General features: G+C 60.1%; 1 protein-coding gene across 1 annotated transcript in view; it reads right to left on the minus strand.

The window, feature by feature from the left end:
- Positions 1–27,173, minus strand: part of BCAM (basal cell adhesion molecule (Lutheran blood group)) — a 29,403-nt gene extending 2,230 nt beyond the window's left edge. Inside the window, exons 1-14 of the mRNA XM_054010716.1 lie at positions 27,066–27,173; positions 16,417–16,544; positions 15,829–16,048; positions 15,156–15,226; positions 14,834–14,930; positions 13,742–13,924; positions 5,622–5,746; positions 5,286–5,442; positions 4,849–4,964; positions 4,253–4,394; positions 3,055–3,182; positions 1,776–1,914; positions 1,540–1,578; positions 57–204 (exon numbers count right to left, since the gene is read on the minus strand). Of these exons, the coding sequence (XP_053866691.1) occupies positions 57–204; positions 1,540–1,578; positions 1,776–1,914; positions 3,055–3,182; positions 4,253–4,394; positions 4,849–4,964; positions 5,286–5,442; positions 5,622–5,746; positions 13,742–13,924; positions 14,834–14,930; positions 15,156–15,226; positions 15,829–16,048; positions 16,417–16,544; positions 27,066–27,126 (1,754 nt within the window). The 5' untranslated portion in view covers positions 27,127–27,173. The remainder of the gene's footprint in view (positions 1–56; positions 205–1,539; positions 1,579–1,775; positions 1,915–3,054; positions 3,183–4,252; positions 4,395–4,848; positions 4,965–5,285; positions 5,443–5,621; positions 5,747–13,741; positions 13,925–14,833; positions 14,931–15,155; positions 15,227–15,828; positions 16,049–16,416; positions 16,545–27,065) is intronic.
- Positions 27,174–27,773: the final 600 nt, after the last annotated feature.

Raw genomic sequence — 27,773 nt, forward strand, 5'->3', positions numbered from 1 at the left:
CGAGGGGGGAGGGGTGTTCGGGGGGGGGGCTGTGGGAGTTGGGGGGGGTCACTCACAGTGATCTCTTCTCCCCCGCCCCACAGTGCAGGTGTCCCCGGCGCTGCATGCAGTAGAAGAAGCCGACGATGAGCAGGAGCAGCAGGACACAGACCACGACAGCCACAACCGCAGCGCCGCTGCCACCCTGGGGCTCAGAGCCCCCCACTGCGGGGAGAGAGGGAGCGGTGAGCCCGGACGCCTGGGTCCCCTATGCTCCCCCCCCACAGCACTGCTGCCCCCGGGGCTCAGAACCCCCCACTGTGGGGAGAGAGGGGGCGGTGAGCCCGGACGCCTGGGTCCCCTACGCTCCCCCCCCCACAGCATTGCTGCCCCCTGGGGCTCAGAACTCCCCAGTGTGGGGAGAGACGGGGCAGTGAGCCCGGATGCCTGGGTCCCCCACGCTCTCCCCCCCAGCATTGCTGCCCCCTGGGGCTCAGAACCCCCCAGTGTGGGGAGAGAGGGGGTGGTGAGCCCGGACGCCTGGGTCCCCTACGCTCCCCCCCCCACAGCATTGCTGCCCCCTGGGGCTCAGAACCCCCCAGTGTGGGGAGAGAGGGGGCAGTGAGCCCGGATGCCTGGGTCCCCCACGCTCTCCCCCCAGCATTGCTGCCCCCTGGGGCTCAGAACCCCCCACTGTTGGAAAGGGGGTGAGCCCGGACGCCTGGGTCCCTGTGATGGGGTGTCTAACCCAGGCCACAATGCTAGGGGAGCCCAATTAGCCCGTTCTAACGCCAGGAGGGAGACGTGATTACGGATCAGACCCAGCTGGGGAGAAGCAGGCCAAGGAGGTTCCTATAGCAGGAAGGCCTGAGGGCGATGAGCAGGGGCCAAAGGGTCTATGCAGCCCCATGTGCGGCCGATCCCCAAGAGAGGCCAGGCGAGCGCAGCCTGTGACGGACGCTGGGACCAGGCCAAGGTAGGAGTCGCAGGGGGATCTGACAGGCTGTGGCTGGAACACGAGCGCCAAGAGGACCTGGGGCTCCCTGACCATGCGCGTGAGGACAGTGGCTGGTGGGCCCAGATCGGGGTCACAGGCCTGGCCCTCGGGCCCCACGACTTTGGGGTTTCGTTTGGACTCTGTTCCTGGGGAAGGCGCAAGGCGCCGAGTGCCCCAGCTGGACGCGGGGTGATGGAGACAGAAGGGGATGCCCAGGTGCACACCAGTGACTAAACCGTCTAGAGTCCCCTACACATGCCCTCTCCCCCCCAGGGATCAGAGATCCCCACTGCAGGGAGACAAAGGGGTCCCGTCTTTGCCCCACGCCCACCTGGGCAGTTCTGGGCTTGGCACCCAATAGGGTTAAACACCCACCTGTCCGGAGCACTGGGTCCCCTGGGCAGCATGAACGAGAGGGAGAAGGGGGTTAGTGGGGGCAGGACCCCCAGAACCCCCTGGGGCTCCAGCACAGGGACTCCACCCATGGTGCCAGACACTGCCTGGGGGGCACAGCTGCTTCAGGCATCACCCCCCAACCAGCCCCATGGGAAAGGGGCACTCACCTGCCGGGGGGGAAGAGGAGGGGGTAGCTGCTGGGGGTTCTGCCACAGGAGGGAAAGACAGACAGGTCAGTGCCCAGATGGAGAGATGCCCCCTTACCTCCTGCTCTGTTTCCCTGCTACCCCTTCCTGACCCCCACCCTGCTGCCCCACCCTGACCGCCCCTGTTCCCCCGCTACCTGCCCCCACTCATCTCCCCAGATCTCCCCCCTGCTGCCCCAATCCCACCCCCCACTCACCGATCTCCAGGGTGAAGTTCTGCGTGGCCTCCCCGAACCGGTTCCTGGCTTGGCACCAGATCCCGGACTTGGCCAGTGCCGCCGTCACCTCCACCATCACCTCGCTCGTCACCCGGTTCCCCGTACCACTCACCACCGGCTGAAGGGAGACAGGGGCAGTGAGGGACACTCTCCCAGCTCTGAACACGGCCCTGTGGGGACCCTGCCCCTCTGGGGATGTCTGCGCTGCTCGCTGGCACCGGGCCTGTGGACTCGCTGTTTTCAAGCCCCGAGCGTCACAGCCGCGCAGCCCTTCTGCCTCAGGGCTGCAGCGTAACCTGCGTCCACGCTGCGGGGTTTGGACCCACACAGCCTGCGACGGGGGCTCTTCCCTACCCCCACCAGGGCCCTAGGACCTGGGTCCCGAGCACTCGCTGACCCAAGTCAGACCAGTTTGTGTGTGGACAGAAGCAGGGGCTTGGGCCGTGTAGACACACCTTTGGGGGTAGGTACACATCCCAGCACCAGGGGGCCCAGATCCTCCCTGCTGTCCCCCAGCTCTATGCACCACCCCCAACTCCTCTGCCCCCCAAGTGCCGCTCCCCTTTGGGGCTCTTCCTGCCCTGCCACCCTGTCTGGCTGTTCAGGGCTCGGGGGGGGGGTGTGTGTCACTGGCAGTCACTCCGGGACGGAGCAGTAAATCAAGTGCCTGCCTCCAGCACATATGGCCAGGGGGGCTCGAATTGTGCTGCCTCACACAGCTCTGTGTGCAGCACAGGGGGTGTCACCCCCACATGTGCCCTCTGCAAACACCCCCCCCACCAGGCCAAGACCCACTTCACAAGGGCTCTGCAGAGAGGCAGCGGGGGGTGGGGGTGCTGGGCTGCAGCAGTGAGACCTGGGTCCTGGAGGTGAGGGGGAAGGTCATGACCCCTGTGTGGCCACCCAGTGCTGCCCCCCCTCCCCTCCGCCCCCAGTTCCCAGGCCCAGCTCGGTCACGAATGCTTGACTCCTCTGAAGCTGCCGACCGTGCAGCTGTCCCTGGAGCAGCTGGGCCCGGGGGGGGAGGGGAGCTCGCTGCCAGGGCGGGGAGCAGCCCAGGCTGGGGGTGGGCTGTGCAGTGGGGGCACGCAGGAGGGGGCTGCTCTACAGGGATCTCCCCATTCTGTGCCCCCATACCCTCCCCACCACCCCGGGCCATGCTCCGAGACACACCCCTGCAGCATCCAACTCTGCCCTCCCTAGGTACCAGCCCCCTGAACCCCCCGCTGCACCTGGTCCCCTCCCCCTGCCCCCTCACCTTCACCCCCGGCAGGCTCCAGCTGAGCTCAGGCTCGGGGTGCCCCACAGCGGAGCAGGTCAGCTGGATGCGCTGCCCCTCGGCCGGGAGCTGGTGCTGGGTCAGGCGCTCCTCCATCTCCGGCTTCCCTGGGGAAGGGGCAAAGTCAGAGAAGGGGACATCCCCTGGGCCCCGTGTCAACTCTACCCCCCAGCTCCTTGCACCCAGGGACCCCCAGCTGGCCCCAGAGACATGCCCCCTGCTCCCTTGCCACTGCTCTTCCCCAGGTACCAGCCCCAGCTGCCCGGGCACGGACCCCTCCCATGCTGCCACCTGGCATCCCCCCACTCCAGTTCCTGACCCCAGGGAGCCCCACCATGCATCCCCAGGTTCCTGGACACCCCCAACCCTGCCCCTCTCCCTGGGCATCACTGTCCCCTGTCCCATAAGGGGACATCCCAGGGCCCTGCGCCCCCCAGCCTGGAATACCCCCCCCCCCGCCACAGCACCCAGACACTCCAGGGCTCCCCAGGCACAGCCCCCTGCTGTATGGTTCTGAGCCGGGGCCTGTCCCTGTCACCCCCTGGGGGGATAGAGGACAACCAGCTTCGTCCGGCACAGCAGGGCAGGCGGGGGGCGAGGAGAGGCTAGAACTGATAAGTCTGAATGGACAAGTCTGCACCCACAATGCTCCATGGCCAGACATGGAGGATCAGGGGTCTACACGGAGGCGGCGGAGACGCCGGAGCACGTCTGGATGGTGGATTCTTGGTCTGACGCTCCTGCCCACACGGGCTCTGCCAATGCTCGATGGTACCAGGCGACCCTCCGTGTGTTCCCTGATGCTCTCACCCCCTGGGCCCCATCCCGTCTGTCAGGGGCGTGAAAAATCCACCTCCTCAGTGCATGGCTTTGCTGGCAAACGCCCCCATCCCCCAGTGCAGATGCGGCCGCGCTGCTGCCGGCATCGCTAACGTCCTTGCAGGAGGTGGTGCAGCTCTGCCGTCAGCCTTACGCTGCGTCCACACTGGGGGCTCTGCCCAGAGAGCGACACGGCGCTAGCTGCCCTGCTGGAGACGAGGCTTTGGGAATTCAACGTTGATTTGAATGGGCCGTGCTGCGTAGACCCTACAGATCTGCCACCCTAGCCCCTGTACTGCCATCCCATGCCCTGTCCCAGCTGGGGGGCATATCTGTGCACCGGGGGGGAGCTCCATACCTTCCACGGTAACCTGGACGGTCTGGTCCCGCTGCAGCCCCGGCACGCTGGGCACGGAGGCCTCGCAGGTGTAAGTGCCGGCCATGTGGTACGAGGCCGAGTGCAGGGTGTGGGTGCCACCGTGAGCCACTCGCTCCTTGCCCTGCAATGAGAGAGGACACTAGGGGGCGCTGTGCTGCACAGAGCAGGGTGGGAGCTCAGTAGGGGGCGCTCTGCCCTGGCAGTCAATGCTGGCGCCAATGCCCCCATGGGGTACTAGGGGCGCTATGTGGCAGGGAGTGGGGGGGGGGGCTCAGTACGAGCAGGTTCCCCAAAATCAGCTCTTATCCAGAAAAACCAGTTGGTGAGATTTCTGCCTCATTTTACCCCAGAGGTGGCTGCATCTCAGTGCCAGGCGAGGGATCCCTGTACAAACAGCCTCGTACCCCACCCCAGAGGTGGCTGCATCTCAGTGCCAGGCGAGGGATCCCTGTACAAACAGCCCTCGCACCCCACCCCAGAGATGGCTGCATCTCAGTGCTGGGGGGAGGGTCCTTGTATAAACAGGCCCCCCTGTAGGGCCTGCCGATACCTAGTCGAGCCCCGGTGGATCTCACCTTCCTCCACACCAGTTTGGGGGGCTGGGAGCCCTGTCCGGAGCAGGTGAGTGTGACGTCTCCACCCAGGGGCACTGTCACTCGTCTGCCTGGGTGCAGAGTCAGGGGGTCCAGGTCTGTTGGGGGGAGAGAGGGGCAGGGATGCACTAAGCTGTATTGCAGAAAGCTCCTCAAAGCATACCCCCTTCCTTCCCTGTGTGAGCATCCCAAGCTGGCTCCCTGGGGCATTCATGCCCCCCCTTCCCTCTCACTCCCTGGGGCACTCACACCAACCCTCCCATGTCAACTGTATCTCCCAGCAGCCCCTGGGGCACTCACAGTTGGGGGGGGGGTAGAGGAGGGGAGGGCATATCTCCCAGCAGCCCCTGGGGCACTCCCAGTGGGGGGGGGGTAGAGGAGGGGAGGGCGTATCTCCCAGCAGCTCCTGGGGCACTCACAGTTGACGTGGATGATCACCTCCTTCTCCAGCTGCACCTCGGGGGGGCTGTCGAAGTCCAGCACCTGGCACCGGTAGGTCCCGCTGTTGGCCCTGGAAACGCTGGGCAGGGTCAGGACCCCGTCCTGCTTGGTGGCCAGTTCCACGGCCTCGGAGGCCTGGGGGGATGTGGAGGTGTTCAGGGCAGTCCGGTATCCTTCCCTGGGCTCAGCCCCATGGGGCCCGGGCACTCCCTCCACTCCCACAGGGCTCAGCTGCCCGGGGAAACCTGGTATCTCCCACCCCTGGGGCCTGGGCAGCCCGGTATCCCCCGTTCGAGGCTGGGCACCACCAGTACCTGCACCCGGTAGAAGATGTACTCCGGCTCGGGCTGCCCATCCCCCCGGCACCGCAGCCGCACGTCGTCCCCCTCCTTGATCACCAGGGGAGACTCCAGCAGGAACTCCACGTTCTCCGTGAAATCTTGGGACAAGGGGGGTCAAAGGTCATGAGTTAACACCCCTACCCCCAGTGGGGAAGTGGGGGGTTACAGGGCAGCAGCAGGAGTGCGAGTGTGTGACTGAGTACAAGCAAGGTGTGACGGAGCAGGGAGCAGGGCAGATTTGACCTGGGAATGTTGCAGGGGGGTTGCAGTGGGGATGTGGGACTTCCCTTGAAGGAAGCTACCTGAGCTGTAACCTGAGCCAGGAACGGGGGTGGGGAGAATTAACACCTTCTGCCCGGGAGACTGAACAAAGGAGAGGAGCAGCGGGAGGAGTTTTGAGTTTAGTTTCGGTTTGGGCTGGGTGGTGCAACGCAGGGAACCCCAAGCTGGGGTCTAAGCTCCCTGAACCTCCCAGAGGGACCTAATTGAGGGGGTCTGGTCGTACCTACACGCTCTGCTTAAGACTGTGTTCCTGTCCTTAAATAAACCTTCTGCTTTACTGGCTGGTTGAGAGTCGCAGTGAATCTCGGGAAGAGGGGTGCAGGGCCCTAACCCCCCCACAATCCGCAACAACTGGTGGCAGCGGTGGGATCTACTGCACCCCGTGGACGGCGCTTCCTGCAGTAAGTGACTGGGGAGCAGTAAAACGAAGGGGGATTGACGGGGACCAGGCCGGCTGAAGAGTGGGAGAGAGACGGTTATTACCCCTGGGAGTGTGTGACCAGCGAGAAGGACTTTTGCAGTAACAGGGTCCCCCGGGGGGATCGCAGCGAGTGGTCCCAGGGGCGGAGGAGTCTGCAGCTCGACCCTGGCAGAGAGGCGGTGACCTCGAGAAGGGCTGGCACACTAGGGGTCCCCCTGGGAACTGTGGGGAGCTGTGAGCACACAGGCCGGTGAGTGGCCAGCAGGAAGATGTATGCCAAGCGGCTTAAGAGCGACCTGGTGGAGCTGTGCAAGCAGAGGCGGCTGCGCATTGGGAGGCTCACCAAAGAACAGCTCATTGCCCAGCTGGAGGCGGAAGATCGCGCAAATGAACTGATCCCTGTGTCTCAGGGAAGCAGCCTGGCAAATGCAGCGCAGGCACCAGTGTCTGTCCCAGCTGGGAGTGGTCAGCCGGCTGCTGAGGGCTTCCCGAGACCCCTCCTTCCTATGCCTAGGGGAAGGGTGGGGAGGAGCCCAGCAAACACCGAGGGCGCCGTGACCCCCCCGGCCAGCAGGGGACCCTCCCGGCGAAGCTCGCCGGCCAGCAGAGGATCCTCCCGGCGACGTTCGGCATCCGTGGAGCGGAATTGGCTGGAATGGGAGAAAGAGCTAAAACTGAGAGAGCTGGAGGATCGTGAACGACAGAGACAGCATGAACGGGAGGAGAAAGAGAGACAGAGACAGCATGAACGGGAGGAGAAAGAGAGACAGAGACAGGAGAATGAGAGACAGCGTCAGCATGACCTGGAACTGGCGAGATTGAAGGGCAGCGAACCCCCGGCTGCGGTGAATGAGGGGGGACCCAGGACTGCACGGAGCTTTGATAAGTGCATCATGGCCCCATACAAGGAGGGGGAGGACATGGATGACTTCCTGGAGGCCTTTGAGACGGCCTGCGAGCTGCACCGGGTTGATCCCGCGGACAGACTCCGGGTCCTTACCCCCTTACTGGACCCCAAAGCCGTAGCATTGTACCGCCAACTGGGAGAGGCAGAGAAAGGGGACTACGAACTATTCAAAAAGGCCCTGCTACGTGAGTTTGGGCTGACTCCTGAGATGTACCGGGAAAGGTTCCGGAGTCAAGATAAAACCCCTGAGATCTCATATCTGCAACTAGCCGTCCGCATGGAAAGATACGCCAGCAAGTGGGCTGGTGGGGCCCAGACGAAGGAGGACCTGATTAAACTGCTGATACTGGAGCAACTGTATGAGCGGTGCCCATCCGACCTGAGGCTGTGGTTGGTGGACAGAAAGCCAGAGAACCCGCGACACGCCGGGCAGCTGGCTGATGAGTTTGTAAAGAGCCGGTCAGCGGGTGGCAGGGAGGAGCCCCAAAGGAACAGGCCCGCCGCGATGCAGAGAGAGAGTCACCCTGGGACCTCCCAAAGGGGGAATATGGGGAATCCCCTCCCACGGGGAATGCCCAGCATCAGGGACAACCGACCGGCTCGAGGGGACCCACGGGACCTGAGCTGCTATTACTGCGGCCGAAGAGGCCACGTTCGGGCCCAGTGCCCCAAGCTCAAGGACAGACTGAGCAGACCGAACCCGCACCGGGTTAACTTGGTAGAGGCCCAGACGGACGAGGGGCAGGCTTCTCACGCAAGAGGGGCTGGCAGCTTATCAACTGCTCAAGAGAGAGAAGGGCCCCCGGCCAGCTTCTCTAGGGGGCCAGATGCTCCGGATTCAAAGTTCTCCGTTTACAGGGTTGGCGCGGGGCTGTCCCTGCGGAGCGAGTGCCTTGTTCCCCTGGAGGTGGATGGGAAGAAAGTTTATGGATACTGGGACACGGGCGCAGAGGTGACACTGGCCCGGCCCGAGGTGGTGGCCCCAGATCGGGTGGTGCCCAACACCTTCCTGACCCTGACCGGGGTGGGCGGGACCCCATTCAAGGTTCCCGTAGCGAGGGTACACCTGAAATGGGGGGCCAAGGAGGGCCCCAAGGACGTGGGAGTGCACCACCATTTGCCCACTGAGGTGTTGATGGGGGGGGACCTAGAGGACTGGCCAAGCAGCCCCCAGACCGCCTTAGTCGTGACCCGTAGCCAGAGCCGGCGAGGGGCACTACGCCCTGACCTTGGGAAGGATGTCCCACCGGAGGCACCGAACCCTTCCCGGGTGGGGAGGGAACACCCAAGGACAGGCCTCGGGGTGGCTGGGGCTTCTGACCCAGCCGACGAGAGGGAGCAGGTCCCCATCCCTTCCCCAGCCGCCGAGTTCCAGGCTGAGTTGCAGAAGGACCCCTCCCTGCGGAAGCTAAGGGGCCTGGCTGACCTCAGTGTGGTACAGACCATGAGGAGAGGATGCAAGGAGAGGTTCCTGTGGGAGAAGGGGTTCCTGTACCGAGAGTGGGCTCCCCCGGGGGAGGTGGAGTCGTGGGGGATCAGGAGGCAGCTGGTGGTTCCCCAGAAGTTTCGCCACAAGCTACTGTACCTGGCCCATGACATCCCTCTCGCCGGGCACCAGGGGATCCGGCGCACCAGGCAGAGGCTGCTACAGAACTTTTACTGGCCCGGGGTCTTCACCAACGTCCGGCAGTACTGCCGATCCTGTGACCCCTGCCAGAGGGTGGGGAAGGCCCGGGACAAGGGGAAGGCAGCATTGAGACCTTTGCCCATCATAGAGGAGCCTTTCCAGAAGGTGGCCATGGACATAGTGGGACCTCTCAGCAAGACGACCCGGTCTGGGAAGAAATACACCCGGTGGTGGAGTATGTCCTGACCTTCCGGGAACGACTTGCCGAGCTCATGGGCCTGGCCAGGGAGAATCTGGCCAGAGCCCAGAGGAAGCAGAAGGTCTGGTATGACCGCACAGCACGGGCCCGCGCCTTCGCCACTGGGGATCAGGTGATGGTCCTCATCCCCGTGAGGAAAAACAAACTCCAGGCCGCCTGGGAAGGGCCCTTCAAGGTTGTCAAGCAACTAAACGAGGTAAACTATGTGGTGGAGCTGTCGAACCGGGCACACCACCACCGGGTGTACCATGTGAATATGATGAAGCCATATTATGACAGGGGGAATATGGTGTTGGCCGTGTGTGGACAGTGGGAGGGGCAGGGAGATGACCCTTTAGTAGATCTATTCCCTGGGACAAGAGTTGGCTTCCCCCTGGAAGCAATTCCCCTCTCTGATCGGCTAACCCCTGCCCAGCGAGCTGAGATCGGAGGGGTGCTGCATCTGTACCAGCAGCTGTTTTCCAACCAGCCTGGACGCACTAATCTGACTGTCCACCGGGTGCAGACAGGATCGCACCCGCCTATAAAATGCTCCCCCTTCCGAGCCACAGGGAAAACTGCTCAGGACCTGGAAAGAGAGGTCAATGACATGCTGGCTTTGGGGGTGATCCAGCTGTCTTCCAGCCCTTGGGCCTCGCCGGTGGTGCTGGTCCCCAAAAAGGACGGGTCGATCCGGTTCTGTGTGGACTATCGGAAGCTCAATGCCATCACTGTAGCCGATGCCTACCCCATGCCCAGGCCGGACGAGCTCCTAGACAAGCTGGGAGGTGCTCGGTACCTTACCACCATGGATCTTACAAAGGGCTATTGGCAAGTGCTGCTGGATGCAGATGCCAGGCTGAAATCGGCCTTTGTCACCCCTCTGGGGCTCTATGAGTTCCTGACCCTGCCCTTCGGCCTCAAGGGAGCGCCGGCCACCTTCCAGTGCCTGGTGGATCAGCTACTGAGGGGGATGGAGAGTTTTGCCGTGGCGTATATCGATGACATCTGTGTCTTTAGCCAGACCTGGGAGGACCACATATCCCAGGTTAGACAAGTGCTGGACCGACTCCAGAAGGCTGGGCTGACCGTAAAACCGGAGAAGTGCAAGGTGGGGATGGCTGAGGTATCCTACCTAGGCCACCGGGTGGGAAGCGGCTGCCTAAAGCCGGAACCAGCCAAAGTGGAGGTGATCAGAGACTGGCCCGCTCCTCAAACCAAAAAGCAGGTCCAAGCCTTTATTGGGATGGCAGGGTACTATCGGAGGTTCGTGCCCCACTTTAGCGCCATAGCCGCCCCCATCACTGAGCTGTGCAAGAAGGGGAAGCCAGACAAAGTGGTCTGGACCGAGGAGTGCCAGGAGGCTCTCCGGGCGCTGAAGGAGGCTCTGGTCAGTGGCCCAGTTCTGGCAAACCCAGACTTTGACAAGCCCTTTATGGTGTTCACCGACGCCTCAGACACAGGACTGGGGGCGGTGTTAATGCAGGAGGATGAAAAGGGGGAGAGACACCCCATTGTGTACCTCAGCAAGAAGTTGCTACCCCGGGAGCAGAACTACGCGGCCATCGAGAAGGAATGCCTGGCCATGGTGTGGGCCCTCAAGAAACTAGAGCCATATCTCTTTGGGCGTCACTTCACCGTGCACACCGACCACTCTCCCCTGACCTGGCTGCACCAGATGAAAGGAGCCAACGCCAAGCTCCTGAGATGGAGCCTGCTCCTGCAGGATTATGACATGGACGTGGTCCATGTGAAGGGACGTGACAACCTGATAGCGGACGCATTGTCCCGGAGAGGGAGCCCTGAACTTCCCCAGGTCACTGGTCAGAGTGGCCCCGCTCAGTTCAGTCTCGAAGGGGGGAGAGATGTGACGGAGCAGGGAGCAGGGCAGATTTGACCTGGGAATGTTGCAGGGGGGTTGCAGTGGGGATGTGGGACTTCCCTTGAAGGAAGCTACCTGAGCTGTAACCTGAGCCAGGAACGGGGGTGGGGAGAATTAACACCTTCTGCCCGGGAGACTGAACAAAGGAGAGGAGCAGCGGGAGGAGTTTTGAGTTTAGTTTCGGTTTGGGCTGGGTGGTGCAACGCAGGGAACCCCAAGCTGGGGTCTAAGCTCCCTGAACCTCCCAGAGGGACCTAATTGAGGGGGTCTGGTCGTACCTACACGCTCTGCTTGAGACTGTGTTCCTGTCCTTAAATAAACCTTCTGCTTTACTGGCTGGTTGAGAGTCGCAGTGAATCTCGGGAAGAGGGGTGCAGGGCCCTAACCCCCCCACAATCCGCAACACAAGGAAGCGTTTCTGCACATGCAATAGCCTCTTTCACAGACCCCGAGGCCCGAAGGGGCCCCTGTGACCATCTGGTCTGACCCCCGGCATAGTGCGGGCCAGAGACCTGCCCCCAAATTGTTCCTGTGGCTGAGTTCCCAGGAAACAGCCTGTCTTGGTTTAAAAATCAGCCGTGACAGAGAATCCACCACAGCCCCTGGTAGGTTGTTCAATCCTGAACTCTGCACATTTCTGTCTGAATTTGTCTAGCTGCAGCTTCCAGCCGCTGAGGCGTGTCAGACCTTCCCCTGCCCAACTGAAGAGCCCGCTAGCAAATATTTGTTCCCCAGGTAGAGACTTAGACTGGGATCACGTCACCCCTTCGCCTTCTCTCTGTGAGTTCTGAGGCAATCGCTACAAGGCAGGTTTTCTGACCCTTTCATCGTTCTCTGGCTCTTCTCGGACTCCCTCCAATCCACCAACATCTTCCTGGACCCAGGATCCCAGCAGTGGTTAGAGGGAAAATAACCTCTCTACTCCTACTGGCGGTTTCCTGTTTACGCCTCCCAGGATTGCAGGAGCTCTTTTGGCCACAGCTTCACACCGGGAGCTCGCGTTCAGCTGCTTATCCACCCCCAAAATCTTTTTCAGAGTCGTTGCTTCCCAGCACCCTCCCATAAGGATGGCCGAGATTCCCAGATGTGTGCACTGACATTTCGCCATAGTTAAATGCATATTGTTTGCTGGCGCCCAGCTTACCGAGTGAGTCGGATTTCTCTGACTCACTGACCCGTCCTCTTCAGTATTTACCACTCCCCCAGTTTTTGTGTCATCCGCAAACTTTATCTGGCAGGATTTTGTTTTCTTCCAGGTCACTGATAAAAATGTGAAATAGCGCAGAGCCAAGAACAGACCTCTGCAGGCCTCATTGGAAACCCACCAGCTCGAGGACAATTCCCCATTTAGTTACGTTTTGTGATCCATCAGTTAGCCAGTTTTTAATCCAGCTAATGCGCGCTATGTTCATTTTCTATCTTTCTAGATTTGTAATCAGAATGTCCTGTGGTACCAAGCCAAAATCCTTACAGAAGTCTAAGTCCCTCACGTCAACACTGTTATCTTGAGCAATCGAACTTGTCATCTCATCAAAAACCGATATCAAGTTAGCTTGACAAGATCTATATTCCATAGACCCCCGATGATTCATAGTAACTACATCACCCTCCTTTAATTCCTTGTTAATCGAGTCCTCTATCAGCTGCTCTGTTATCTTGCCCAGGATCAAGGTCAGGCTGTCAGGCCTATAACTACCTGGATCATCTTGTTTACCCTTTTTAAAAACTGGCACAACCTTTTCTTTCTTCCAGTCTTTTGGAACTTCCCCGAGGCTCCAGACTTATTGAAAATCAACATTAACAGCAGCTCCTTTAAACTCTGGGATGAGACTTATCAGGTTCTGCTGACTTAAAAGGTCTAACCTTAGTAGTTTTTGTTTAACATCCTTCAGAGATACTAGTGGAATGGAAAGAATGTTATTACCATGTGATAAGGTATAATCTGTTTTATCCCCAAATACAGAGCAGAAATATCTACTGCGCACGTCTGTGTTTTCTGCATTATTAGTGATCATTCTACCATTCCCATATAGGAACAGACCAATACCATTGTCAGGATTAGTTTGTTCCTAATACATTTTTTAAAACTCATAATTGTCCTTAACTCTGCTGGCCACAGATGTCTCCTAGCATCCCTTCGCTTCCCCTATCAATTTTCTACAATTCCTAACTTCTGATTTATATTCATTCCTATCAATGTCCCCTTTCTTCCATTTATACTTATATATATAAATTTTATAGCTGCCTTTCATTTCCCCTCTAAACAAGATTGGTTTTTTAACCAGCACAGCTTTCTTCCTCAGTTGTGGAATTGTGGTTTTTGGGCATCGCGTAGGGTGTTCTTAAATTATTCCCCTGTTTCTGTGCAGCAGTTGCAAGATGCTTGTGCAAAGGCTTTTGCACAAGAGTCCCATCATGCACATACACCAGGAAGAGCCAATGGCAGGCGTGTGAATGGAGAGACTGCAGGCCAGGGCTGCATTCACAGCACTATGTCAGTCTGAATGTCTCACAGACGGTACTGGCTGAACTGGTGCTTCTGCGCACAAGCGTGTGCAAGGCTGGGGGAGGTTTCCAGTCTTGGTGTGTGTGTCAGGGTTAGTGCCCATGCAAGCCTAGTGTCCCTGCGTGTGCACACAAACACACTCGTGCAAGGCTAGCATCCTCGTGCCCATGCCATACCCGTGCCGGCGCATTCAGTACTGCCAGTGTCCCGGGGGTGCGAGGGTTACTCACAGTGCAGCACGAGGCGGAAGGGCTCTGAGGAGTTGTTGCCCACCTGCCCCTGGGGCAGCGGGTACTGGACCAGGCACTGGAACTGGGCATCCTTGTCGGCCTTGCTGGGGCGCAGATAGAGGGTACTGGACACGGACTGCAGCCCTGAGGCCTCCTTCACGGAGCGAGACACCACGTACATGTCTGGGGGGAGAGCAGGGGGGTCAGGACGGGGGTCAGCACGGGGGGGGGACGAGAACACAGCACAGAGCGCACAGGGGTCAGTGTGGGGGGGGACGAGAACACAGCACAGAGCGCACAGGTCAGTGGGGGGGGACGAGAACACAGGGGTCAGCACGGGGGGGGACGAGAACACAGCACAGAGCGCACAGGGGTCAGTGGGGTGGGGGACGAGAACACAGGGGTCAGTGTGGGGGGGACGAGAACACAGCACAGAGCGCACAGGGGTCAGTGTGGGGGGGACGAGAACACAGCACAGAGTGCACAGGGGTCATTGTGGGGGGGACGAGAACACAGCACAGAGCGCACAGGGGTCAGTGTGGGGGGGACGAGAACACAGGGGTCGGCGTGTGGCAGGGAGCGCAGAGGTCAGGGCGGGGGGGCAAGAACACAGGGGTCGGCATGGGGGGGGGGGACGAGAACACAGCACAGAGCGCACAGGGGTCAGTGTGGGGGGGACGAGAACACAGGGGTCGGCGTGGGGCAGGGAGCGCAGAGGTCAGGGCGGGGGGGACGAGAACACAGGGGTCGGCGTGGGGCAGGGAGCGCAGAGGTCAGGGCGGGGGGGACACGGGAGCACAGGGGTCGGCGTGGGGCAGGGAGCACAGAGGTCAGGACGGGGGGGGCAAGAACACAGGGGTCAGCATGCGGGGGACACGGGAGCACAAGGGCTGGCATGGGGCAGGGAGTGCAGAAGTCAGGGTGTGTGTGGGGGTCAGTGGGGAGAGCAAGGGCAGCACAAGTAGGAGTTTGGGGAATGCGGCTGTTGGGGAGGCAGGCAAGGGGCAGGCCGGGGGGGTGCCAGCAATCAGGCAGGGGAGAGCCAGAGGGGCCAGGCAGCAGCGGGGGCGGGGGGGAAGTTGTCTCTGTTACCATCATTGCGTTCAGCGGGGGCTTCCAGGCGGGCCCCATCCTTGACCCAGCTGATGGTGGGGGCGGGGTTGGCGTTCCGGCTGCTGCAGGTGGCGATCTGGGCACAGGCACACGACATCATTCCCAGCACAGACCCTCCCACCCAGCCCCCCCTCACACAGTGCAGGGACCCCCACTCAGAGGGAGGTGCCAGGGGCTGGGGACCCCAGTTCCAGAGTGCTGGGTCTGAGTGACCCTAATGAACTGTGGGACCCGACCCCCACCCAGGGAAGGGCCCCCGCTTCCCCAGCTTGGCACCACCCCGTCCGCTGGGTCGCCTCACCTCTGACGCCGACCGCTCCATCACGGACAGGATCCCGGGGTTAGCTGTGAGCTCCGGGGGCTCGGGGGGTTCTGCAGGGAGGAGAGCGAGCAAGCGTGAAAACAGAACCAAACCACGCCGGACCAGGCTGTTGCACAGAACCAGGCCGGACCAGGCTAGGCCCAGAGTGCCCAGGGGGGAGGGGGCGAAAAACAGGTTCAGGGAGTGGGCGCGTGTGCAAAGGCCCATGTGCACCACAGAACCCTGCCGGGGAGGGGGCTGCAGGGCGAGGGTCAATTGACTCCTGCCCCATGGAGGCACGAGCAGCCTGGGCCACAGGGTCACACATGCAGGTGGACGTGCGAGGGGCTGGCGTGCAAGGCCCATTCCCTGTAGCAGCCATGTCCCTGCACCCACACACAAGCAAGCGGGCCTGCCTCAGCGAGCTCGCACAGAGGCAGCTGCATCCATGGAGCCAGCCCCACCTAGCAAGCAGGGGTCTTGCACGAGGGGGAGAGGCTGGCTGGGATGGAGTTGGGGGCTGAGGGAAGGGGGCCCAGTCCCAAGGAAGGGGGAAGATTAGAGGTGTGGGGGCAGCGAAGGAGGTGCAGAGCCAGCAGGGGGAGGGTGTCTACCGCCAGCTTGGGAGGGGAAGCTGGGGGGCGCAGGGCGCATGGGGGGGGGTGTCTCTCACCATACACCCGGAGCTGGGCCACCCCCTCGGCGCTGCCTGCGGCCCCCGCTGTCACCTGGCAGGAGAAGGCCCGCTCGTCGCTCACGTCAACCTTCAGCAGGACCAGGCTGAGATGGGGGTCCATTTTGACACGGCCTGAGTACTCGGTGCCCTGGTCCACCACCCCCCCGCGGCCCCCCTCACTGTAAGCCACACGCCGCCGCTCCCCGTCCCGGTCCGTCTGGGGGGAGGGAACAGAGTTAGTGACTCCCCCCTTGCACACACATGTGTGGGATTCACCCCCAACTCCTCCCTCGCACATGCATGTGTGGGACACCCCCTTCGCAGCCCCCTCTCATACACACACACAGGATTCGTCCCCGCACTCATATCACATCCATTCCCCCCCCATAGCATTCTCACACCCCCTTTGAGCACAATTGGATTCACACCCACAGCCCCCCCAGGCAGTAGTACAACCCCCACCATGTACAGCGAGTCACATGTACCCCGCCCCCCTGAGCGAGGAGTCACACCAGCCCCCCCATGACACCCTCCCCCCGAATCACACTCCCCTCACCACTCGCACGTGCATGCCAGGATACTCACAATGAACCATTCCACCAGGCGGGCATCAGGCGACCCGGTGATACTGTGCGTGCAGGGGATGGTGACCGGGGATCCCAGCAGCACCTCGACCTGTGCTGGCACGGAGATCTGCACCACGGCCAGGCAGCCTGGGGGCAGGATGAGGGACGACGAGTGAGACGGGGCCCATAGTTCCCACAGGGCCAAGAGCACCCCCGGATGCTCCCTATGGCCCAATATGGCCCCTCCCACCCCCGGGCCAACACGCCCCGCCCATGGCTCCTTATCCCCCTCCTCCAGTCCCAGAGAACCAATAATGCCCCTATGGCTTGGTATCCTCACGCCCCCTTCCGTCCCTCACAGTCCTGCCCCCGGAGCTCCGCAGATCTCAGGAGCTGGGGGATGGGTGAGGGGCGGGAGGAATGGGGTGAGAGGAGGGAGCAGGGGCAGAGGAAGTGGGAGGTTAAGGGGGGGCAAAGGGAGGTGTATAGAGAGGAGTGAGGAGGGTAAAGGGGGGCAAAGGGAGGTGTGTAGGGAGTGGGGGGAGAAGGGAGGGGGCAAAGGGAGTGGGGGGAGTTAGTGGGAGAAGGGAGGTGTGAAGGGAGTGGGGGGGTATGACGCATGGCTAAAAAGGGTTAAACATTCTGCAAAGTAAATAACCCACTGAAGACATGTGGGGAGAGAATGTTTGTGTTTTTGTGTAAGCTGCTCTTAAAAATTCCCAATGATGGAGTTCCACAACCTCCCTAGCAGGGCCGGCTCCAGGGTTTTGGCCGCCCCAAGCAGCCAAAACAAACAAACAAACAAAAAGCTGCGATCGCGGTCTGCGGCGGCAATTCGGCAATTCACTCCCAGGCGGAGTGAGGGACCGTCCGCCGAATACCTGGAACTGCCGCCCCTGTCCGGAACGGCCGCCCCAAGCACCTGCTTGAGAAGCTGGTGCCTGGAGCCGGCCCTGCTCCCTAGGCAATTTATTCCAGTGCTTAACCACCCTGACAGTTAGGAAGTTTTCCTAATGTCCAACCTAAACCTCCCTTGCTGCAGTTTAAGCCCATTGCTTCTTGTCCTATCCTCAGCGGTTAAGAAGAACAATTTTTCTCCCTCCTCCTTGTAACAACCTTTTATGTACTTGAAAACTGTTATGTCCCCTCTCAGGCTTCTCTTCTCCAGACTAAACAAACCCAATTTTTTCAATCTTCCCTCATAGGTCATGTTTTCTAGACCTTTAATCATTTTTGTTCCTCTTCTCTGGACTTTCTCCAATTTGTCCACATCTTTCCTGAAATGTGGGGCCCAGAACTGGACACGATACTCCCGGTTGAGGCCTAATCAGCACGGAGTAGAGTAGAAGAATTACTGCTTGAGTCTTGCTTACAACACTCCTGTTAATACATCCCAGAATGATGTTTGCTTTTTTTGCAACAGCATCACACTGTTGACTCATATTTAGCTTGTGATCCACTATGACCCCCAGATCCCTTTCCGCAGTTCTGCTTCCTGGGCCATCATTGCCCATTTTGTACATGTGCAACTGGTTGTTCCTTCCTAAGGGGAGTGACTTGTATTTGTCCTGATTGAATTTCATCCTATTTACTTCAGACCATTTCTCTGGTTTGCCCAGATCGTTTTGAATTTTCATCCTATCCTCCAAAGCTTGGTATGGTCCACAAACTTTATAAGTTTCAGAGTAGCAGCCGTGTTAGTCTGTATCCGTAAAAAGAACAGGAGTACTTGTGGCACCTTAGAGACTAACAAATTTATTAGAGCATAAGCTTTCGTGGACTACAGCCCATTTCTTCGGTATGCATCCGAAGAAGTGGGCTGTAGTCCACGAAAGCTTATGCTCTAATAAATTTGTTAAACTTTATAAGTGTACTCTCTGTGCCATTATCTAAACCATTGATGAAGTTATTGAACAGAACCGGACCCAGAACCAATCCCTGCGGGACCCCACTCATTATGCCCCTCCAGCATGACTGCAAACCACTGCTAACTACTCTCTGGGGACAGTTTTCCAGCTAGTTATGCACCCACCTTATAGTAGCTCTATCTAGGTTGTATTTCCCTAGTTTGTTTATGAGCAGGTCATGCGAGACAGTATCAAAAGCCTTACTAAAGTCAAGATATACCACATCTACCACTTCCCCCTATCTATAAGGCTTGTTACCCTGTCAAAGGAAGCTATCAGATTGGTTTGATACGATTTGTTCTTGACAACTCCATGCTGACTGTTATTTATCACCTCATTATCTTCTAGATGTTTGCAAATCGATTGCTTAATTATTTGCTCCATTATCTTTCCAGGTACAGAAGTTAAGCTGACTGGTCTGTAATTCCCTGGGTTGTCCTTATATCCCTTTTTATAAATGGGCACTAGATTTGCCCTTTTCCAGTCTTCTGGAATCTCTCCCATCTTCCATGACTTTTCAAAGATAATCGCTAATGGCTCAGATCTCTCCTCAGTCAGCTCCTTGAGTATTCTAGGATGCAATTCATCAGGCCCTGGTGACTTGAAGACATCTTGCGTGTCTGAGTAATTTTTGACTTGTTCTTTCCCTATTTTAGACTCTGATCCTACCTCATTTTCACTGACATTCACTATGTTAGACGTCCAATCGCCACCAACCTTCTTGGTGAAAACCGAAACAAAGAAGTCATTAAGCACCTCTGCCATTCCCACATTTTCTGTTACTGTTGTGGAAGTAGAGATACTGTCTTTTCCCCCTTCATTGAGTAACGGAACTACTCTGTCCTTGATCTTCCTCTTACTTCTAATGTATTTGTAGAATGTTTTCTTGTTTTCTTTTATGTCCCTAGCTAGTATGATCTCAGTTTGTGCCTTGGCTTTTCTAATTTTGTCCCTACATACTTGTGTTATTTGTTTATATTCATCCTTTGTAATTTGACCGAGTTTCCACTTTTTGTAGGACTCTTTTTTGAGTTTTAGATCACTGAAGATCTCCTGAGTAAGCCAGGGTGATCTCTTGCCGTACTTCCTGTCTTTCCTACGCAGTAGGATAGTTTGCTCTTGTGCCCTTAATAATGTCTCTTTGAAAAACTGCCAACTGTCTTCAATTGTTTCTCCCCTTGAACTTGTTTCCCATGGGATTTTACCTGCCAACTCCCTGAGTTTGCTAACGTCTGCCTTCTTGCAATCCATTGTCTTTATTGTGCTGTTCTCCCTCCTACCATTCCTTTGAATCATGAACTCTACCATTTCATGATCACTTTCACACAAGCTGCCTTCCACTTTCAAATTCTCAACCAGTTCCTCACTATTTGTCAAAATCAAACCTAGAACAGCCTCCCCCCAGTAGCTTTCTCCATCTTCTGAAATATGGCCTTATGTTAATTCGTTTAGCTAAGAACCAGTGATAGACTCCTTCAAAGTCATCCTGATTCCCTTTTGTTCTGCACGGAAATCCCAACGTGTCCAAGACGACATGAAATTGTATGAAAGATCCTTGGGTCCTGATTCTGCTTAAGCTTCATCAGGGGAAGTTTGAGTCGCAAGACTGAGGTCCCAGCAGGAGTGCCGCCAGCTTTTCTGCCGCCCTAGGCAGCGGAAGGTCCCGCCCCCGAAATGCCGCCCCTCACAGAGGTAGGCCTAGGGCGCTACAATTTGGGGGGCAGCAACCGCGGCAGTATTTCAGCGGCGGGACCTTCCGCCGCCTCTGTGGGGGGCGGCATTTCGGGGCGGGACCTTCCGCCACCTAGGGTGGCAGAAAAGCTGGCAGCGCTCCTGCATAAACCAGTCACAGGAAAGAAATGGTCCTGAACCTGTGTCTACTGGGGCAAGGATTTGCCTATGAAGGGTTTCTCCAAATGTTTCTCTGAGGAAGATGGCTGTTTATCTGTGCAAAGAAGCAGTGCATATGTGGAAGAAATTTCAGAGTGTCCATCTGGTATCTCAGAAGTGAATCTGGCATTAGCTAGGGCTCAGGAAGAGGTTTCTCTAGAGCAAATTAAAGTTGGTGATCAGGTTAAAGCCCTAACTGAGGAAGGAAGGGGGACATTCTTGGTGAGCGATATATTGTTGGCTAGTAAAGCTTGGGGAAGTCAGCCTGACCCAGGTAAAGGTGATGTGCTTAAAGCAGTTCAGTGTAATAAGACACTATTTGTGGAAAACAGCCGTTTATCTGTTAAGGGAGGGGAAGGCAGAGAGAGTTCAGATGAGCACAATTCTCCACACTGGTAACAGGTGAGGTGCAGGGATACTCACGTTACACTAACCTTCCCTTCCCAAACTGCTGATTAGACAAAGCCATCAGCTCCCAAGGCTGCCTGGGCTCATCTGGGTGGCTCCCCACTAGGACCCCAGTCACAGGGTGGGTAAAGGGGGGAGAAGGGAGGTGTGACTGGAGTGGGAGGGGGGAAGTTAGGGGGAGAAGGGAGGGGGCGAAGGGAGTGGGATGGAATTAGGGGGAGAAGGGAGGGGGCGAAGGGAGTGGGATGGAATTAGGGGGAGAAGGGAGGGGCGAAGGGAGTGGGGAGTTAGGGGGGGAAGGGAGGGGCGAAGGGAGTGGGGGGTTAGGGGGGGAAGGGAGGGGGCGAAGGGGGCAGTGGGGGGAGGTGGGGAAGCAGTGTCAGCCGGCAGCAGCTGTTTGAGATTCCAGGCCGGTCCGGCTAAGCTGGGTCTTTGTTTCAGGATAAAACCCCAAGGGGGGGGGGGGGGAGTCCGGCACAGACAAGTGCCACAAACACTCAGTGCCAGGGACATGCTGGGAGAGACAGACCCTGGGGGTGGGGGGAGACAGAAAGACAGACTCTGGGGGCGGGACAGACAGGGAAGTGACCCAGGTGGGACAGAGGTATCACCAGGATGCAGGGAGATTATGGGCTGGAGAGGCAGGGAAACCCCCCCCCGCCCCCACCCTGGCACTGAGGTGGGGGAGGGGGGCATGGGCAGGCACTTGGCACAGATGAAGGGGGGACCCTTGACTTGTTTTCCTGCCTGGAAGTGGCTGGTGATGAGAGGTTTGCCTGGGGTGAGAGGCCGTGCGACATGGGCCTCGCACTGGGTGGGCATGTAACACACACAGGAACGCTAACACACTCACAGGTTTGCAGACAGACACACAGGCTGGCCTGCACACCCTGTGCCCTCCTAACCCTGTCACACACACAATTCAGCCCCACATTGCTGGCAGAACACACTAGCCAAGCGCTAGAGGGCCAGCCCCCCAGCCACACACACATACCAGCCATTGCATACTCAAGCACTCACACGCCCACTCAAAGATTTGCACACACACACCCCTCCGGCTGTAGACTCCCAGGTGTGTTTACACGCTCAGGCTTGCACAGGGAAACGCACCTGCATGCAGGCATTAAAACGACCCCTGCTCGGATACAATTGCATGCACTCCCCCAACTCCTCCTAAGAGCCCCACTCTGCACCCCCATCTCCAGAGACCATCCAACTGGGACCCAGGCTCCTGGATTGGTGCTCGGACCCTGCCCCTCGCGTGCAGCTAGAACAGTGGTAAGAGCGAATCCCAGGGCATGGATCTATGGGGGCACAGACCCCACGGCACTCAGGGGCAGGGGGGCTAGGGGGACAAGTCCTGGTTCTAGCGGCTAGGGTTATGAACCCATAGTACTTGGGGGAAGGGGGGGCTGGATCTCAGTGCTAGTGCACGGGGGGAGGGGTATGGGGAGGGAGGTAATTTTTGCTGTGCTTGCAGCAAACCTGCAGGGGAGCTGAGCGGAGCTGGGCTGGGACTTCAGTGGTGTTGGTGAGAAATGGGGGTGGGTGTTTTCCAGACACTTTATTTTTCTCCCCTTTGTTCCTCTCCTCTTTCTGTCTCATCCCCCCACCCCACCTCACCCCACCAGCTGAGACCCTACCTCCATCCGTCTGGGCTCAGGCTGGACGGCTGCTGGCGATTGGGGGACCAGTGACAGATTAGCCTCGTTAGCAGAGCCCCCACTGGGGGACAGGACAGTGACAGCTGCGGCCATGGGAAGCCATGAAGCAAAGCCCTGGCCAATGCCAGACCCAAGCCATGGGGCCAGAGGAGGGCTATGAGGTGGGGGTAGGGACACACACACACACCCCACTCATGCCCCACACAGTGAGGGGGGTCTGGATAAATCCCAAACTCTGCCTTCCCTACAACAAAGGGCATCAGGAATGGGAACCCAGGAGTCCTGGTTCCCAGCCCCTCCTCTCCCCCTCTAACCCACTAGACCTCCAGCCTGGAAAGAACCCAGGAGTCCTGGTTCCCAACCCCTCCCCTCCCACTCTAACCCACTAGACCCCCAGCCCAGAAAGAACCCAGGAGTCCTGGTTCCCAGCCCCTCCCTTCCCCCTCTAACCCACTAGACCTCCAGCCTGGAAAGAACCCAGGAGTCCTGGTTCCCAACCCCTCCCCTCCCACTCTAACCCACTAGACCCCCAGCCCAGAAAGAACCCAGGAGTCCTGGTTCCCAGCCCCTCCCCTCCCCCTCTAACCCACTAGACCCCCAGCCCAGAAAGAACCCAGGAGTCCTGACTCCACCTCCCCAGCTCTCACCCACTAGACCTCTGCTCTGACAGACACTTTCCCCAGCTGGTTTCAGAGCCCACCCCTGGGGGGGGGGGGGTTCTTCCCATTAATTCCCTGAGAAAGTGCTCCCCGCCTTCCATCTGGGCTCCAGACACTGGTGGATTAGGCCCCCTCCCAGGGGGACCACCCTGGGGCCCTGGTTGGGCCGAGGTGTGGAAGGGTCTATGGGCCCAGAGAATGGGATTCCAGACACTCCTGCCCTTGGGGGCTCCCATGTCTCCAGAGCGCTGGGGAGGAAAGGGTTACAGGCCAGGCAGGAAGGAGCTGGGAGCAGATTAAACAGTAACAGGTGCTGCTGACCCAGGGAGCAGCTGTCACTGCCTGAACCCGAACTGGGCAACAGGAGCTGAGGCTGGGGTGGGGAGCAGGAGCTAGGACCCTCCTGCCCCCTGCACAGAGTGGGGCACATTCCCTCCACCACACACACAGGGGACTGGGATGGGCGTCTACTTCCAGACGTGTGCCAGGGGCCCAGCCAGCCTCTCTACGCACACGCAAAGGGGCACATTGGTGCATGTGTGTGCAAAGGGCCCAGACAGCCCTATCCAGACATGTGCCGAGGGGCATAGGACACACTCAGTGGTGCATGCGTGTGCACAGGACCCAGGGTGCACTCGACCCATCCGTGTGCGAGGGGAGGGCTCGGGACACACTCCTGTGCGTGCATCCAGCCAAGGGCACAGCCTGCCATCCATGCGACCCGCCCAGTGGCACTGGCATCCTGGGAAGGATTCTCTGCTCCCTACTCTCCATGTCTGTTTATTGCACCAGCTCCACCCCCAGCCCAGGGTCTCCCCCCTACCCTGGCTCCCCCCCTCGGCCTGTGCTGCCGTGAGAAAGTCCAGGTCCAAGGCCTGGCTATGAATAGTATCGCCCAGCCCCGAAGTCCCAGAGCAGCTAGAAATAACCCTGGCGAAGGACTTTCCTACTAGCTGTCCGTGTGTGTGTGTGTGTGTGTGTGTGTGCGCGCAGAGTGGGACTTTTTATCTTCTGTTCCCAGGACCATGGAGTGCATGGCATGATACGCAGCCCTGCAGTCACGCCCAGCGACCCTGGCTAATTAACATGGGGAGCCCCGGGCGGGCGCCTCTGCCAGACAGAGCTACAGACGTCCAGACCCTCGGGGACAGGCAGCAAGGAGCAGAGAGAGGGGCTGGGGGCCAGGACTCCTGGGTTCTCTCCCTGGCTCTGGGAGGGAATTTGGGTCTGCTGGGTTTGTGAGGGGGGCAGGGCTGGGGCCAGGACTCCTGGGTTCTCTCCCCCACTGTTCAGAGGAGGGGCTGTGCCCTGCGCTGCAAATACAACCAGGGAAAGATGAGAGCTGGGGAGAGGGAGCCAGGCGGGTGTGGGGGCAGGTGCTGAGCAGCGAAGGGGATCCCTTGTGCAATGGGACCATGCTGGCAGGCACCTGAAACCCTGTCTCCTACCCTCCCCCCCAGGGCACAGAGCAGGGCAGGGAGGACGGCCCTGGGGGTGTGTGGAGGAGACTGGACGGCTCCACTCAGACACACCTGGGCGATGTTATCAGGGCACAGGCTGGAATGTGCATGGCTGGGGGTGGGGAAGCGCCAGTTGGGGCAGAGTCGCCTGCCCCTGCCTGAGAGCACCGAGGGGAGCCGGTCCCCCCCACCCGCCAGGCTGATCTTGGTGCAGCCCCCCTGCAGTGCAGCCCTGCCGTCTGCGCCATGCAGTGGCCCCCCTTCCCAGGCCAATCTCTGAGTGCACAGGCCCCCACGCCCCACCGTCTGCGCCGTGCAGCCACCCTCCAATCCCTCCCCAGGCTCGGCCTGGCCAATCTCAGCATGCCTGCTCCTGGCCGTGCCAAGGCACCAACCCCGCCCGGCCGTGCCAAGGCACCAACCCCACCCGGCCGTGCCAAGGCAGCCTTCTCTCTCCCCCGGAGGCCAGGTTGGTCTCCCTAGGCCGCACTAAGTGTGGTTCTCCATGGAGAGTCTCCCATTTGCTCAGCCCTGGGGCTGGGCTGGGACCCAGTTGCTCTGTGCTGGGGCCAGGCTGGAGGAGAGGGGATCCCGTTTGCGCTGCGCCAGGGTGGGCGGGGTAGGGCTGCCAGACGCACAGAGCCCAGGAGGCTGGGAAAAGCTACTGCAGGGGCCAGGAATGCAGGCGGCAGGAGCAGAGCAAACAACCGGCTGGGGCATGTTTGGGTAGAGGTGGGCGGGGGAGGCAGCTCTGAACCCACCCCCCTCCAGGCATCCCTGCCTCATTCCAGCTCCTCCTCCCAGCATCCCACCCATCCACCTCCCTGACAGCTGCCAAAGCTCATATCTGCCCACCCGTGCCAGCCCCCAGCGCCGCCAGCATACACAGAGCCCTGAGCCAGGGGGCGCGACCGCCGGCATTCCAGAAACCAGGGGGAGCCGGGCCGGGATGGGAGCCAGGACCGCTGGGTTCTACCCCCAGCTCTGCGAGGGGAGTGGGGTCTAGGGGGTTAGAGGAGGTGGGGCTGGGAGCCAGGACTCCTGGGTTCTACCCCCAGCTCTGGGAGGGGAGTGGTGTCTAGGGGGTTAGAGGAGGTGGGACTGGGAGCCAGGACTCCTGGGTTCTACCCCCAGCTCTGGAAGGGGAGTGGGGTCTAGTGGTTAGAGCAGGGGGGGCTGGGAGCCAGGACTGCTGGGTTTTCTCCCCGCTCTGGTACAGGAGTTCATGGTGCATGCAGAGGGGAGGACAGTACCCCCCTCCCACACACACACACACACACACACACACACACACACGCTAATCATTGTAGTGGCTTTTCTCAGCTTGTCACCTGGCTGGTGAGTGACTAAACACAAAGTCATTGCTCCCCAGAAATGTGCCAGGGCGGGTAGGGGGGTGCTGGAGGGTAAATGTTAAAAGGGCAGGTGGGGAGAAGAGTGGGGAAGGGGTGAGGAAGGTTTGCAGCGGGAGAGGGGACATGGGGGGACTTGTGGGGGGAAGGGGAGGCAAGCTGAAGGGCATAAGGGATGGGTGGGAGAGGGGGAGATCACACTAAATTCCCTTTCACCCTCCCAGACCCTTTTAAATTCCCCACTGCTTTCAAACCATTAATTAAAGGGAGGGGTCTCTCTAACAAGGGGCTCTGCCCCCCATCCAGAGCCAGCTCCAAAGATAACGGAGGGGGGAGGCTGAGCCATCAGCCCCCAAACCCAGCCCCTCACCCTATACAACTACCACACACTCACAGCTCCCCCATACACCTCCTCCAGCCCCCACCTTAGACAGCTACCCCTCCCCCTGCCCGCCCCACACCCCAGCCCCTCACCCTACACAGCTACCCCCTCCCTGCCCTCCCCACACCCCAGCCCCCCACCCTACACAGCTACCCCTCCTCACACACCCAGCCCCCCCACCCTACACAGCTACCCCTCCTCACACACCCAGCCCCCCCACCCTACAGTTACCCCTCTCCCTGCCCTCCCCACACCCCACCCCCCTCACCCTACACAGCTACCCCGCTCCCTGCCCTCCCCACACCCCACCCCCCTCACCCTACACAGCTACCCCGCTCCCTGCCCTCCCCACACCCCACCCCCCTCACCCTACACAGCTACCCCCCTCTCTGCCCTCCCCACACCCCACCCCCCTCACCCTACACAGCTACCCCTCTCCCTGCCCTCCCCACACCCCACACCCCCACCCTACTCAACTACCCCTCCCCCTGCCCTCCCCACACCCTACCCAACTACTCCTCCCCCACCACACCCCAGCCCCCCCCTCACAGCTACCCCTCTCCCCGCTCCTCTGACCCGGCTAGGGGGAGAAGGGTCCTGCCAAGGGGGCTGAGCCTGGCAGGTGACTGTTACAGGGGTGGGGATTGTGCCCCCTGGCCCGGGCAGGGAGGGGCGGAGACGAGACCCGGGGAGCCCCTGCTGGGTGAGGAGGGGGCAGCCCAGGGCCGGGGGGGGCAGGCAGAGGGGCTCGCAGATGCCCCCCCATAATCCGAGACTAAAGCTCACATTGCGGGGGGGAGCGCTGGGCAGCGCCTGCCCTGGGGCACGGGCTGGACGGCGGGACGCTGGGCGAGAGCCCGGGCAGCGGAGGGGCCTGAGGGTCCAGCGCCGGGGGGGGGGCGGGGCGCACGGTGAGGGGCGCCCGGAGCCCAGGTCCGGTGCCTACCTGGGCGACCGATCAGAGCCAGAAGCAGGAGGCCCCGCAGCGGGCAGCCGGCCCGGCCCATGGTGTCCGCGGCCGCGAGAAACTGTAACTAACTCCCGGAGCCCGTCCCGGACTCCAGCCCCCCGAGCCCGGCTCGCTCCGCCCCCGAGCCCGGCTCGCTCCGCCCCCGACCCCCGGAGCCCGGCTCGCCCAGCCCCCAAACACCCACCTGCTCCAGAGAGGGCGGGGACTGCGGGCCCTGGGAGCCGGGACCCCCACCCCTCCAGGACCCCTGCAGCCCTCGCCACACCAGGGACCCCCGTCCCCTAAAGCACATTGGATCCCCTTCTCCCCAGCCAGCCCCACTCCCTGCCTTAGCCTGCCTCCCCCCTCACCGCTGCAAGGCCCTGCCCGTCTACCCATCTAACCCTCCAGCACCTCCTGCTGAATCCCGGCCGGAGCAAAGGGTGATAGCCATGCATCAGGGTCTGCAGCAGGGGGATCGGAGCCGGCCACTGGAGCCAGGACTTCTGGGTTCTTGCCAGGCCCATTGGGATCCGTTCACCACTCAGACAGGCCCAAGTAGGTCTGGTATACAGATCCTGACAGGCCTGGGTAGAACCCAGGAGTCCTGGCTCCCAGCGCCCTCTCCTCTAACCCACTGGACCCTACCCCACCCCCAGAGCCAGGGACAGAACTCAGGAGTCCTGGCTCCCAGCCCCCACCCCA

The sequence above is a fragment of the Malaclemys terrapin genome, chromosome 21 (assembly GCF_027887155.1).
Source record: "Malaclemys terrapin pileata isolate rMalTer1 chromosome 21, rMalTer1.hap1, whole genome shotgun sequence".
NCBI lineage: Eukaryota > Metazoa > Chordata > Testudines > Emydidae > Malaclemys > Malaclemys terrapin.